Below are 14,111 nucleotides of genomic sequence, written 5' to 3'. Positions count from 1 at the left end.
ACGCGACTCCTTGTCACATTTTGGCAAGGTTCTTTGTTTCTCCATGGACCCTTACGACCTGCCATCTGCTATAGATTAAGTTAAATCAGAGCTTAAAAATAGATTAAACCACTGGCAACACCGTCATGTATTGAGAGAAACGCATACGACCTAGAGGTGGATACTTGCAAACAGCGCTGAGATCGTGACTTGGTAACACCTGGGTACTGCCAACGGGCAGAGGTGAATCGAAGAGGCCACATCCACTGCAAAGTTTGGCAAGTGCCAGACTTCTAAATGTGTAAATACTGAATTTCAAGCTCTTGCTACAATGGTCTGTGCCCATCCCCTGCCTCAGTTTGCTTCCACCTAACATCTGCAAGTCTGAGAGGCTTGAGGGAGAATGACAAGAACATGACAAGTTCCTAGAAGCCAGGTAGCTCACCGAGCTGAGCCTTCAGATGCAGGAAAAACCCTGCTAAGTTTTTTAAAACACGACCTCCTGAAGCGAGCCCCAGCACACGGCGGTTCCTCAAGGGGGAAACTGATAATCCGGTTTCCACGACAACAGGGTTGTGCAAGCTTATCTCCCTCGCTTCACCATCTGAGGGCATAAAACCAGCCGAGAAGCCTCTGCTTCAGCTGCTCGAGGAGCACAACCTCCCCTGCGGGCTGTCAGCACGGCCAAGCCCGGTACCACAGCCCCGTGCAGCAAGCGCTGCGTTACCCCGACCCCGCGCTGCCTCCAGCGGGGGCACTAAACCCGGCGAAATGGCGCCCGCCCCCACAGGATGGCCGCCCCCCGGCCGCCCCCCGCTCACCTCCGCAGCGCCGCCGGCCCGCGCCCAGGCTCCGCCGCCAGCCCGCGGCTGCTGACGGCACCGGGAGCGGCCCCGCCCCGCCCCGCCACCGGGACCGGCCCCCTGCGGGCCCCGCACGGCCCGCCCCGAGCCGCAGCCGCACGGCCGCCTGGTCAACCCCGCGCAGGGCCGCCTGGTCAACCCCGGCGCTGAGGGAAAAGGCACCGAGGGGGTTTAGGGAGGCGCTCAGCTGCCTGGATGTACCCCAAACCTGCCGTGTGAGATCTGCAAAGGGCTGCTTTATAAAAGCGAATCTCAGGTTACAGGCTATCCGTCCAGGCGAAGGTTACAAAGCCACGCCTTGAGTACTGGGAAAACAGCAGACAGAAGGACTGTGACTGAAAATGGAATCGGGGTCATAATGGAGAAGGAATTGAACGCAAGATCCCAACTTCACACTGGGACAAAACGCAACACACACCTAAGAAGCACAATCAATAGTTTACAAAGAAAGAAGAGAGGACTTTACATATACAGAGATCACTCAAAACCCCTGTAACAGGGTTTTATCTCCTTACAACAACGCTACAGTTTTGTGATGGGACTAAGAGAGGCATAACACAAGGTTTTAGGAAGTCAATGTATGCATTTCCTCAAAAAATGTTATGGTACTTTTATTTAGTTTTAAACACATTGTCAGAAAAATTATATATTCCTCATCCTTCATGATAATGAAGGACAACACAATTTTACATTAGCACAGTTACGATAAAACTTACGAATTACAAACCAATTCCTAGACTCACTGTTTTCTCCCTAGCTCCTTTTGCAGTAACAGTAGCAATACTGTAAAAATCATTTCGGAGATCTTGTACCAAGTCACAGAGATTCACTTATTTCCTCTGCTACTGAAAATCTTTAAGAAATTATTCCCTTCTGTTTCACTGCAGCCCATTACTACCTAGTTGCAAAAAAAAAAAAAAAAAAAAAAAAAAAAAAAAAAAAAGTAAAAATATAGCACATGAAAGCTTTCATCATGGGAAAAAACATCTCAGCTTGATATAAAAATAAATTCAATGTTTATCTGTTAAATACATCAACATTTTAAATCTATCACCTGTTATTAACATCATTAAGCAGCTATTAAGCTTCTCCCTTCAATGTTTAAGGGCATTATTAATCAACCTGCTGTAAATACTGAAAAGAAAGCACAGTTCACTTCAAGAAGCTACCTTCTATGTTTACAGATTTTTTTCCGGATAGAGTCAACCAAGTAAGTCACTGTGGAGTGCACCACTTATAGAAATAATTGGTAAATAATTTTCTGAAGATAACTGCAGCAAAACCATGACAGAGACAGATAAAGCAAAAATTCAGCATGCACATTTGGATAAAGAAAGGAGAAAGGATCTTAAAGTTTCTGGTTACTGTTCTGTCAACTGCAGCTCATGATGGAAAACTCTGCCATGATCTTAGTTTTACACAATGGTCAATATATATACACATATACAATAAATATACGTAACCTAAGCAATCACATATCAACTGCTAAGGCAGCAGAAGCACTTGCTGAAATTCATCACATCAGCAAAGCTGCTGCACTTCTGGATTTCAGAGTTTTCTAACAAGAGGCTTAAACAACAGCTACCACTTAACACCTACATTCTGGGGCTGAAGTTTTAGAAGATGACTTCAGTAAGTGCCTTTCTTATGAGCATGAGGTGTCAGTCCTGTTTGTTGTGGGTTTCCACTCAAGATTTTTTAAAAAGTCTACAATGGAAAAATAAATTAAGAAGTACCTTACAAAAGTTCAGGCTCCATCATCCAACCTGCTACTCCCCAGAAACTTAGAAGCGAAGAAAGGCTACATAACTTGTTTCTTGCATCAACCAGTAACTAAGGAAGCTTTCTGTAATACAAATACACGCGCTCAGGAAGTGGATGAGCTTTCAAGTAGTGATTATTTTTAAGATTCCATGTCCTTCCTCTTCAGAGGTGTTACTTAAATGTTACTCAGTGCATCCTTCCTAAATGCCAACCCCTTTCTTTCATGCCTCAGTATGTACAGGTGGGCCTTCATTAAACAGATTCTGCTTAAACAACGTGCTTACCTCTTTATCCTAACCAGCAACAATTGTCTTAAAAATGTTGAAACCACAGTACGTGACTGCAACCTTTTTTTGAGATCACGTGTGAGTAGCTCTGCAGTATGTGCATACAGCTACGCAAATACAGAAGTGTTTGCAGGACTGGAGCAAGGAGAGAACGTGCTCCCTGACAAAATGCAATGCAGTAACAACAGACACGTCCCAACATCGGCCGAGCCCCAGTCTGCAGCGTGGAGCTCAAAGCATCCAGCACCCCTGAACTGCACCACCACGTGAAACCAACGGGAGAAGTGAGAGCAGCAATGAAAGGCTTTGGCAAGCTGCATCCTGCACTTCCCTGATAGGAATTATTACCACTGAGTGTAGGACTGGCTATAAAACACCCAAGAGCCTTTGGGCACCGTTTTGACCTTTTGTTCTCAGCAGTCCCATTGCACAAGTTCCCAGACATTACATGGTCAATCTTGAAGAACCTTCCACGGGTTGGAAATCTGTATTTTTAAATAAAATAAAAAACCAACAGTGGAATAGCGTAACACACAAGACTTAATGTCAGATCGTTCAAAGGAAAACATTTTTCTGCAATAGAAGAAAGCTGCAATCATGTGCACAAGTTTGGAGCGTTTAGGGCTTTCCATTAATAAAACAAATTATTTTTAGAAGTCACAGAGGAAACACTAACAGCTTTCAAGTAGAACAGTGCTTAAACTCCCAAGGCAATTATATAATTACTCATTTTTTAGACAGAACATGATGTTACACAATATTGGAATTGAACAATGACAGTCTCTTGAGCACGTCAGTATTTAGATATGCAGTACACACATTTTTATGGTGGTCCAGATAACCTAGTGAACCATTAGGATATTTTGACACCAAAAAAATTATAACAGATCAACTCCTGTAAGACTTCTGTTAAATTCCTCATGAAATCCTGAAGCGTTCAGCACCAAATGCTAGATGGATTTTCAACCAAATGACTCAATGATCAAGCCAATGACTAAAAATAGCTTCAGCTAGTCACCTGCCTGAGCTTTCCTGTCTGCTCCTTCCTCAAAGGAGCTTCCGCAGCACCATGGGGTGAAGCTCAGTGGTTAGGGCTGAGAGAAAGGAACAGACCACATGAAGCATCGAGTCTGTAGTCCCCTGTGGTAAGGCAGCCAGTGGAAGACTCCTTGAGTGCCAAACCACATCCCGTTCCTACTCTGTAGCATTCACTCTAAGTGACATTCAATTATCTGCCAACTAGATTCAAATTTTTACTCCCATTTAATTACCTTTTTCCGAAGGAGGCTTGTGAGTAATATTTTGAAATTAGAGCACTAATCATAGAAGCATTAAGGTTGGAAAAGCCCTCCAAGATCATCTGGCCCAACCACCCCCCTACCACCAATGTCACCCACTAACCCATGTCCCTAAGCACCACGTCCAACCTTTTCTTAAACACCCCCAGGAACGGTGATGCCACCACCTCCCTGGGCAAAGTTAAGATGTTTCAAACATATCACATCAATTTAGCAGTTTAGTATATATAAATAATACAGTACCTAGATTGTGGAAAACACAGGTTTGCAGCACTTCAACAAATGAACGAGTTTTCACTTGATCATCAGAAAATGAAACTGTGACATCAGTGTTGATGTGATTGCAAAAAATATGCAAATTCTACATACACAAGCAAAATAAACATACTTTGACTTATCATGGAGAAGTTGCTTAAGACAGAATTACATCATCAACATGCTCATTCACAGAAGTCATCAATTTTATCATTGATGAAATTCAACAGTAAGTGTTGCATCCATCTGATCAGACTGAATGCAAATCAGCTACATGGCTGCAAGTTTTAGCCAAGAAAATAAGTTACCATGGCTTTCTCCCTTTCACTCTTTCCTCATCTTGCTTCTAATCAGCTTGTCTGAATGTATTTGAGTTTCTACAAGTTATATTATCCCTTATTTCTTAGAGGCTTCAAAAGGCAGGTAAGGAAGGAAAGAACTTAGGGAAGAAAACATGTTCTTCAGAAAGAAGTTCTTAAATAAAAGTTGCAAATATTGACTAGTCGTGGCTTTAGTGCTATTTAATGTTTGCTACCCCCATAAATCCTGCTTCCTTACCAAGGTGTGGCAAGAGACTAACGTGGATGTTACCTACATATTAAAGAACACTGCCATCCTGCAGACAGATCTGCCAGTCATCCTCAATCAACATAAAGGAAAAATCACTTTCCTCCATTCATTCACTTTTTCACTGCATCTGTTCCATAACTTATGGAATTACATGAATTTTTTTCTTGAGCAAAAGAAAAAATACATATAAGGGAAGTGGGAGTTTAAGTTCTAATAGAAACCAGTTAAAATTTAACTGAACATGAATGGCAATTTGAACATTTTACACCCATAAATGCAAACCAAAGAATTCAGAGAAGTGACAAAGAGAAAACAAGAAACATTCTCACAGTTTGTGGAACACAATTTCCAACAAACAATGAACTCCAAATCATCACCCATAGTTTGTGTATATGTTAGGATAAGTACCATACGCTTGCCTGAAAAAACAATGCAAATGAATGGTCCAGGGTCATCTCAGAGGAGCTTAAAAAACTGTTGTAAGTATTTCTAGAATACAGTGACAGTGTCTATGGTCTCCTTACCTGTTGGCCTGTCAGGAACTCCCTCCTCCCCCACCCAACAGTATGTAACTAGCCATATCTTGGCATTCAGCACTCAAGTTACTGAACAAAATAACGTTATCGTTCTGTTGTATCAATACAATGAGAAAACAGATTACCATAAGATGAATCAGACATCTTTTAATTTAGAGAAACCAATTTTAATCTAGTTGTCCAATCTGACAACTAGACCATGCTAACGAACAGGTACACACCAACATTATATTAACAGGCATTTGTAGCACAAGGGAAAAGATGCCATCCTTGATCATGTGGCACTGCAAAACATCGCCACTCCTACCTATTAGTGCAGGGTTATTGTGTAACAAACCTACTGGGAAGGAAGCAGCTTGCACACACGTTTCATAACCTTGGTCAACACATCAACTCCAGAAACATCTCTGTGCTGAGGTATCCTCTGGCGTACCAGTCCCAAGTCTGTAATTCTGTTTTACAGTTGCAAATAATACCTTATCAGAGTTGGTATAACCGAAATTTAACTTCAAAACACAGCGATAACTTTTGCAGCTTACTCTGGATTTTGCATATTTTATTACAAGTGCATGACAGGTACCCATTTTGGCCAGAACTTGCAGCTTTATGCACGCCTTCTTTTTAACATTTAAATGCACATCCAGGTCAATCTGTCACAATTCTCAGCAGTAGATACCTTCTACGAAAATACTGCACGAAAGGATGCAGCAGATACAATCTTCTTACTTAAGCCTCTGTTTCAGTTAACGTGCTGATGAATCCTGATTTCCCACAGCTGGGTCTCTTGCACGAGGACGTCAGTACCCTTTCTTTCCTCTGAATCTCGCCCTGGCATCCAACTGAAAATTGAAGGCAATATATTAGGATCCCACTACATTCTACAAAAGAAATATTTCAGAGCACTTATCCTGATGTTACTAGTGAAAAAATAGCATAAAGTACAAAATAAGGCAGAAGTCCCTGTACAGAAAATAAGTGATATAACCAACAAGTCATATGGTTTTTCCAGTGTCCTGGTTTCAGTTAGAACAGAATTAATTTTCTTCCTAGTAGCTGGTGGAATGCTGCCAGCCGGGTTAAACCACAACATCCAGTTAAACAGATATTATACTACCTTAAATCTCATACAAAGTTAAAATGAAGTGGTAAGGACCCTGTGCATTCTGAAATAAACACTATAACACCACAAATAAAGAACAGCATTGGGGGCCGGCAAGGAACACATGAAAACAAAGGAGTGTAAATCTGCTTAGAGCTTTCTTTTTTTTTCTCCCCACAAACAACTGATGAGTGGAATGAGGAAAATTCAGGTTGGGTTTCAGTGAGAGTCACTGGAAATGTCAGTGAGGACAGGGATAACAAACACAGGAAGTGTCTGGGAAAAAAAAAAATCAGTAAAAACTGAAATAAATTTTCAGCCTATTAAAACTTCAAGTTCATTCCCGGCAGTCATAAAAAACAACATTTAATAGATGGCAAGTCAGTAAAGCTAAAATATAATCTCTCACGCAACCCCTACTGAAACTAAATTGCAAGTTCTTTCCCAGTAAAGCAGAAAAACATACTTTGATCTTGATAGAGTTCTTCTGAATTTAGATAGTCTTGAAGACTGCAGATATAGATTGCAATTGAGCCACATCCAGATATTAGATTAAGGCAGTATCTTATCTCCAATAACTGACCCTCTTTCAGAATTCAGAGCTGCAGCAAAATTAAAGAGCTAAGCCGCAATGGGCTTGTCCAATAACCAAGCAACTTCTGTTTTAAACACCGTTGCTACTTTTAAATCTGAAGTGTACTAACATTTACAGTTGCATTTATTTTCTACCTTTGTATAAAGTACTCTTTGGGCCTCACTGTTACATCAAGTAACAGCTTTGGCAAAGCAGTGTCACAACCATTTACAGAGTTAAGAGGACAGGAAAAACATCACTCTTCATCCTCAGAATTAGAGCAGTTAAATGGAAGCAGGTCAGAGCCAGACCTCTTCCCACATGACTGGGACACTTCGCTAGAACATTTGTTTCACCAGGCTTGCTTAATGATCTACAGACAGAAACACAAACCCATCATCCAAAGACAAGTGTATTGCAGCTGCAGTATCAAATGGTAGATATTTGAAGTATCACATACGTAGCATATCTTTATGTCCATACAAATAACAATTTGTCACTATATGGATTAATGCAGTTCGTACAGGACAGGATGTTTAGGTTGGTTTCCAGCTGTATATCCCCCACTAGGTATCACAATTGGCTTAAAAAAAGGAGGGGGGGGAGCTTTTATTACTAGTGTTTACAAAGTTTTGATACCACCTTTACCATGACTCAGCTATTTTAAATGCTACGGAAACATAAGCAAAGTGTTTCTGGATAAGGAACTCATACCAAAACCGGGAAAACATCATCTAATTACATTTTTACAACTGGTTTCTCACTACCTTTCTTGACAGCTCACTTAATAAAAAACAGGAACTCCTGCTCTTCTGAGTCCTCAAAAAAAAAAAAAAAAAAAAAAAAAAAAAAAAAAAACACCAGTGACTGCCTACCTTCAAATGCAGAAGCCTGCATCAGTGGTGAAAGTCCCTTTCAGCAGGACATCCTTCTAACTACAGAATTCTCTACACACATTTTTTCCAGTGACCTCACAGAAAAAAAATATTAGCCTAAGTCAATATCTTAAGACTACATGATCCATAAATAGTGCTTAAATCAAAGCTTTACTGAAAGCAATACTGAGAATGTGCAACCCATTTACCTTAGCTGCCACATTTTAAGTCTGATTCAATGTAAATGTGCTTCTCTTCCAGCTTATTTGCTCTACAAGTGTGCTGTTCTCAATGAGAACCGTGGGCAATATTCAAAGTTTGAAGGAGATTTAGAGGCAAGAACTGCCCTGCTTAGTGACACCAGCTTTACTGAAGTGTTTTGTTTAAAAAATAATCAAGGAGAGGGACAGAAAGCAGCCCGGCTGCTAGCGGAAGAAGCCACACGGGCACTTACCATCGACCTTTTGCACGCAAAAAACGTGTTTTGCAAGCTTCTACAGTGTCCTTCCCTCAAGCATTGCTTGGGGCTTTTGTTCTCCTGTTGGGCGACAGAAAAAGGGGTTATTGCCTTTATCTTTCGCGGACCCCCCGCAGCTCGGGGAAGCTGTGGCTGAGGAGAAGGGCTGGGGTCGGTGCCCCCCCTCACCTGCAGCACGCAGGGGCTCTCCAGCAGGCACTGCCGCAGGTCCTCCCGCACCCCCCCGCAGGCCCGCCCGTCCTCCTCCTTCTCCTCGTAGTACTTGGGCATGGCGGCTCGGAGCAGCCCCCTCAGCGCTCTCTCTGACCGCGACGCCCCTCACCACCGCCACCACCGCCATCGCCACCGCCCTGAGGCGGCCGCCGCCATCTTAGCGCTTCCCTCAGCGGGCGCGGCGCAGGCGCGGGGCGGCGGCGGCGGCGGAGGAGGAGGAGGAGGAGGCTGCGGGTGAGGTGGGGGGCGCCGGGGGGACCCCGCTGCCGCTCCCCGAGGGGCTGAGGAGAGCCGGGGTCCCGCCGCCCCCGGCCGGCTCTGCCTTGCCGTGAGGGGGTGCGAGCCCTGGGGAGGGGTGCTGCGGCTGGGGGATGAGGGAGAAGGGGGGAAGAAGGGGGGAAAATGGGGAGCAGGGGGGGTGGGCGACGTGCTGGGGTGGGGAGGGGGTCGCGAAATGGCCGCCCCCGCGGAGGGGGGGGTCGCGAAATGGCGGCCCCCGCGCTCGCCCCTTCCCCCCCGGGGCCTGCGTGAGGCGAGCTAAGCCGTGGTAATTCCCCCCCTAGGTGCAGGTGCGGGTCTGGGGACGGGTCCCGGTCGCCATGCTGCCCACCACCTCCTCCGGTGCCCGCAGCCAGGGCAACGGGGCGCTGAGCCCCCGCGACGCGGCCCGGCACACGGCCGGCGCCAAGCGCCACAAGTACCTGCGCAGGCTGCTGCACTTCAGGCAGATGGACTTCGAGTTCGCCCTCTGGCAGATGCTCTACCTCTTCACCTCGCCGCAGAGGGTCTACAGGAACTTCCACTACAGGAAGCAGACCAAGGACCAGTGGGCCAGGGACGACCCCGCTTTCCTGGTGCTGCTCAGCGTCTGGCTCTGCGGTGAGTGCGGGGGGGATCCGCCTTTATAGCCCCTTCTGGCCCCTGGGGAGGAAAGGCCAGTCTGTGTGGAGTGTCTCCTAATCAGAGTAAAGTAAAAAAGGCCTTTCTGAAGCTAGAAAACCGGCAGCATAGCTGTAGTTCTTCTGGACAAATCTATTTCAACTCGCCTCTTCCTGTATTCCAAACCAGCTGCTTCCCTGTAACCTCACAGACAATAACAAAAGCCACGTCACGTAGCAGGGCTTTGCTTAAAAAGTACTGAGCATCTGGTTTATCTGAACATTATACTGTTTTTGCAATATAGGCCTTAAGAGACGTTCTGTATATTGCAGAATTAAACTAAAGAACCATAGACTATCCCGAGTGGGAAGGGACCCATAAGGATCATCACGCCCAACTACACACAGTCTCTCACATGTAATTGTTAGACTGAATTGAAAACTCACTAAGAAGTATTACCCTCTTCTACATAGCACGTTGCTGTTACTTATATCAAAGCTGTTAACTCCAAAATCAAAATATGTATCACCAGATAAATGGTTTTAGTTAACAATGGGCTTTTACGAAACAAAGAATATTCTGCTGTAGCGTTGTGTGAATTTTTAAAATAGTTGGGAGGGCAAGAGGGTTTGGTGTTAATTCGCACTTGGGCTTAATATTAGCATTCTTCAATTTGTAAAGGAGTTATAAACTAATTGTGATGCACCTAGTATTTGGTGGAAAAAAAATGAGCTGTTGGGCTGAAGAAATCACAAGGTGAAAAAGAAAACTGGAGATTTCCTAACAGCATACTCAAAAAAGAATATTGATTTACAGTCTCATCCTTTCTTTTCTGCAGTTAACTTCAATAATCTTTTTTTTTTCTCTTTTCAGTGTCTACTGTAGGGTTTGGATTTGTGCTGGACATGGGTTTTTTCGAAACAATCAAGCTGCTTCTTTGGGTTGTATTCATAGACTGTGTAGGTGTTGGTCTCCTGATAGCAACTTTAATGTGGTAAGTATGAACGTCTGAAACTGAGTTCAGTATTGCTGTTGGGACACTGATAGTCTTCTGCTGTTTGCAAGACACTTGGTTCCCTCTTTGGGGGCAAAATTATAAAGTAAATTGTAGTGTTGACTAAAGGCTTTGTGCTGTTGATAGAGTTATTTTAGAATTTTAGACTAAAATTCTAGAATTTTAGAAAACTATTTTAGAAAATAGTTTTCTTTACTGTTTCCTGGAGAAGATGATTAATAATCAGTCTGTATTATGATGAACGTTTCATTCTGTGTTCTTTCTTCCTGAGCTGGTTGGCCTTCAGCAATAATTCCAGATCAGAAAGTTGGTGATCAAAAAAGAAGCTTCATTCCTTAATTTGGTTGAATAGCTTGGTTAAGCAACGTAAACCTGAGGATAATTATGTTTAAGTAGGGTGGTATAAAATTTGTCTGTCCTTCTTGCTGAAGATTTTAGCTATTATTTCCACTATAAGCAATATCTCTCTTTAATATCTTTATTGATGATTTGGATGAGGGAATTGAGTGCCCCCTCAGTGAGTTTGCAGATGACACCAAGCTGGGGGGAAGTGTTGGTCTGCAGGAGGATAGGAGGGCCCTGCAGGGGGACCTGGACAGGTTGGGTTGACAGGCAGAGGCCAGCGGGATGAGGTTCAATATGGCTAAGTGCCATATTGTGTGTTTGGTCACAACAGCCCCATGCAGCGCTACAGGCTTGGGGCAGGGTGGCTGGAAAGCTGGGCAGAGGAAAAGGATCTGGGGGAGCTGCTTGATGTTTTGAACATGAGCCAGCAGTGTGCCTAGGTGGCCAAGAGGGCAAACAGCATCCTGGCTGATATCAGGAACAGTGCAGCCAGCAGGAGCAGGGAGGTGATCGTCCCCCTGTACTCGGCTCTGGTGAGGCCGCACCTCGAGTGCTGTGCTCAGCTTTGGGCCCCTCACTACCAGAAGGACATCGAGGCCCTGGAGCGAGTCCAGAGCAGGGCTACGAAGCTGGGGAAGGGCCTGGAGCACAAGGCCTGTGAGGGGCGGCTGAGGGAGCTGGGGGTGTTTGGTCTGGAGAAGAGGAGGCTCGGGGGAGACCTCATTGCTCTCTGCAGCTACCTGAAAGGAATATGTGGGGAGCTGGGCTCGGCCTCTTCTCACAGGGAACCAGTGATAGGACCAGAGGGAATGGCCTCAAGTTGCGCCAGGGGAGGTTCAGGTTGGCAATGAGGAGACATTTCTGCTGAGGAAGAGCAGTCAGGCACTGGGACGGGTTGCCCGGGGAGGTGGTGGAGTCACCGTCCCTGGGGGCGTGCAAGGAGAGGTTGGGCCTGGTGCTTGGGGACGTGGGTTAGTGGTGACACTGGTGGTGGGGTGATGGTTGGACCAGGTGATCTTGGAGGGCGTTTCCAACCTTAGTTGGAAAAGTCAGGAATCAGATACATGTGAGAATGGCAGCTGACAGATGAAAGGCCCACCTCATCTTCTGTCCAGTCTGGGGCAGCAGCCCATAAAGTGCCTGAGGAGGAGCATAAGTATAACGCTTCCTGAAGTAGACTCCTAGAATCAGTAATACCTTTCTTCTCCTCCAGCAGTTTGTGTCTCAGGCTATGCTGTCCCAAACCAGAAATATTTCTGCGTCTGCTGGGTTTCCTCTGTCCTTGAGTTAGCTTCCTACAGGCCTAAATACCAGTCACCTGGCTCCACTTTGGTTCAAGTCCTTTCTTCCTGTACACTCACCTTTCTTGCAAAAGCTTCTGGCATTCTCGATGAATCTAAACCTCTTCTTGCCTTGCTTTACTCTGCATCCAGGGTCTGCCTCTTTCTGACCCCTCTTTTGGTACAAAGAGTATTTCAGGGAGATTTACCACAAAATCTGCAGTCTCAACTTCTTATTTCTGAGCACGTATTGATTTCTTGTTCCGCCTGTAAAAGGGATCATTTTTCTGATGCCTAGACCTTAAGCTGAAGAAAATGTAAAGTCTCGAGGTTTGTCCTGTAGTCTAAAGCACCAGCCGTGCTCATTGTTGGGTGTCTTTCTCCCATATAACAGAACCCTCAGAGCAGAGTTAGGATCACGTATGGCTGACTCTCAGGCCAGTGTTTTGTCAGTCAACTCCAAAGCTCTGCATGAACTGTGTTCTCAAATGTCTCTTCGTGTAGGTTCATTTCCAATAAGTACTTGGTAAAGCAGCAGAACAGAGACTATGATGTGGAGTGGGGATATGCCTTTGATGTTCACCTGAATGCCTTCTATCCACTTCTAGTCATTCTGCACTTCATCCAGCTGTTTTTCATCAATTGTAAGTAGACTTCTTGTGTCTTCTCTGCTCTAAAATCACCCTGAACTGCAACAGCTGAGAGCAGTTGTTTCTTTCAGATGTCATCATATCTGACTCAGTCATTGGATATTTTGTGGGGAACACCTTGTGGCTGATTGCAATTGGCTACTACATCTATGTGACATTCCTGGGATACAGTGGTAAGTATTTGACTGAAAGGAAGCGCATCATGTTAGTCTATTTGAGTTGAGTCTGTTAATTTGTCAAGCAGAGGCTCAGCTGGGTGTTGAAGTTACTCTCCCTGGTAAAAGAAGTTTGACAAAAATGTACGTTTTCAGATGGGTAAGGAGCAGCAGGCTTTATGTTCTTCGCTGTACCAGCCTGGTGTTCTTTTAGACCTGTAACAACTTAACTCGCTTTTCTTTTTCCTCTGTAAATCCACTTCAAAATGTTTGCACTGGATAAAAACTCAGTATCAGGTTGAAGTGTACAGTTTTAGGTAAAACAGTTTCTTGGGACTTTACCTGTACTGCTTAAGTCAAGTACTCTTAAGTCGGTGGTGATAGTAGAACTGAGAGGATAGAGGTGAACAGCCTGTTCTTCTAAGAAATATGGCAGAGGGGTGGGTACCATTTTTTCTTGCTGTTTTTCCCCAAGGCCATTCTAGATGAAGCACCTTTTTTGGAATAGCAGTACTTTACACACGCTTCGGTGTTGTTTCTTTTGCAGCATTACCATTTTTGAAGAACACAGTTATTCTTTTGTACCCTTTTGCACTTCTCATCATGCTCTACTTGATCTCCTTAGCATGTGGATGGAACTTCACCAAGATGCTTTGTTCCTTCTATAAATACAGAGTGAAATAAAACCAGGACTTCACCAATCTAACGTATATTTTGGTTTTATCTTAGCTGTCTTGATGATAAAGAAAAACAGTTAAGAACTTATTGTAAATGGTTGTAAATTTCTCTTTATTGTAGATAATTGTGTAAAAAAAAGTTTGAAGTGTCATTTTTATTAAAATATTTACAACAGTAAACATGTTAGCAAGTTTGTTCAAATACTTTTGCCGTACATTCCTAAAAACAATTGTACACTGTAACTTAAATTTAACTGCAACAAGTCTATTTAGCGTAACTCTTACTGCAGCTATTTTACACATACTGGCAGAAGCTCTA

The 14,111-nt window shown here is 44.1% G+C and overlaps 3 protein-coding genes across 5 annotated transcripts in view; 1 reads left to right on the top strand and 2 right to left on the bottom strand.

Moving 5' to 3' along the window:
* INPP4A (inositol polyphosphate-4-phosphatase type I A) overlaps nucleotides 1-851 on the bottom strand; it is a 110,127-nt gene extending 109,276 nt beyond the window's left edge. The window contains exon 1 of the mRNA XM_082776801.1: nucleotides 801-851. The gene's annotated coding sequence lies outside the window, so the exon portion shown is untranslated. The remainder of the gene's footprint in view (nucleotides 1-800) is intronic.
* Nucleotides 852-5,684: 4,833 nt separating this feature from the next.
* Nucleotides 5,685-8,953, bottom strand: COA5 (cytochrome c oxidase assembly factor 5). Its single transcript, XM_082784832.1, has 3 exons — nucleotides 8,747-8,953; nucleotides 8,555-8,638; nucleotides 5,685-6,391 (listed from the first exon to the last, which is right to left on the bottom strand). The coding sequence occupies exons 1-3, from the start codon at nucleotides 8,846-8,848 to the stop codon at nucleotides 6,350-6,352; spliced, it is 228 nt and encodes a 75-aa protein (XP_082640958.1). The 5' UTR covers nucleotides 8,849-8,953; the 3' UTR covers nucleotides 5,685-6,349.
* A 7-nt stretch (nucleotides 8,954-8,960) lies between these two features.
* UNC50 (unc-50 inner nuclear membrane RNA binding protein) lies at nucleotides 8,961-13,825 on the top strand. 3 transcript variants are annotated; one of them, XM_082784830.1, is made up of 6 exons: nucleotides 8,961-9,030; nucleotides 9,355-9,670; nucleotides 10,544-10,664; nucleotides 12,815-12,954; nucleotides 13,032-13,133; nucleotides 13,663-13,825. In XM_082784830.1, exons 2-6 carry the CDS (start codon nucleotides 9,391-9,393, stop codon nucleotides 13,797-13,799), a joined length of 780 nt encoding a protein of 259 aa, XP_082640956.1. In that variant the 5' UTR covers nucleotides 8,961-9,030; nucleotides 9,355-9,390; the 3' UTR covers nucleotides 13,800-13,825. The 3 variants fall into 3 exon arrangements, with proteins under 3 accessions (XP_082640956.1, XP_082640955.1, XP_082640954.1); XM_082784829.1 differs by having other exon boundaries at nucleotides 8,975-9,025; XM_082784828.1 differs by having other exon boundaries at nucleotides 9,008-9,127.
* The last annotated feature ends 286 nt before the right edge of the window (nucleotides 13,826-14,111 follow it).

Source organism: Aythya marila (assembly GCF_965140915.1).
Source record: "Aythya marila genome assembly, chromosome: 1".
In the NCBI taxonomy this organism is placed as follows: domain Eukaryota; kingdom Metazoa; phylum Chordata; class Aves; order Anseriformes; family Anatidae; genus Aythya; species Aythya marila.
This window is presented reverse-complemented; position numbering and strand designations above follow the sequence as displayed.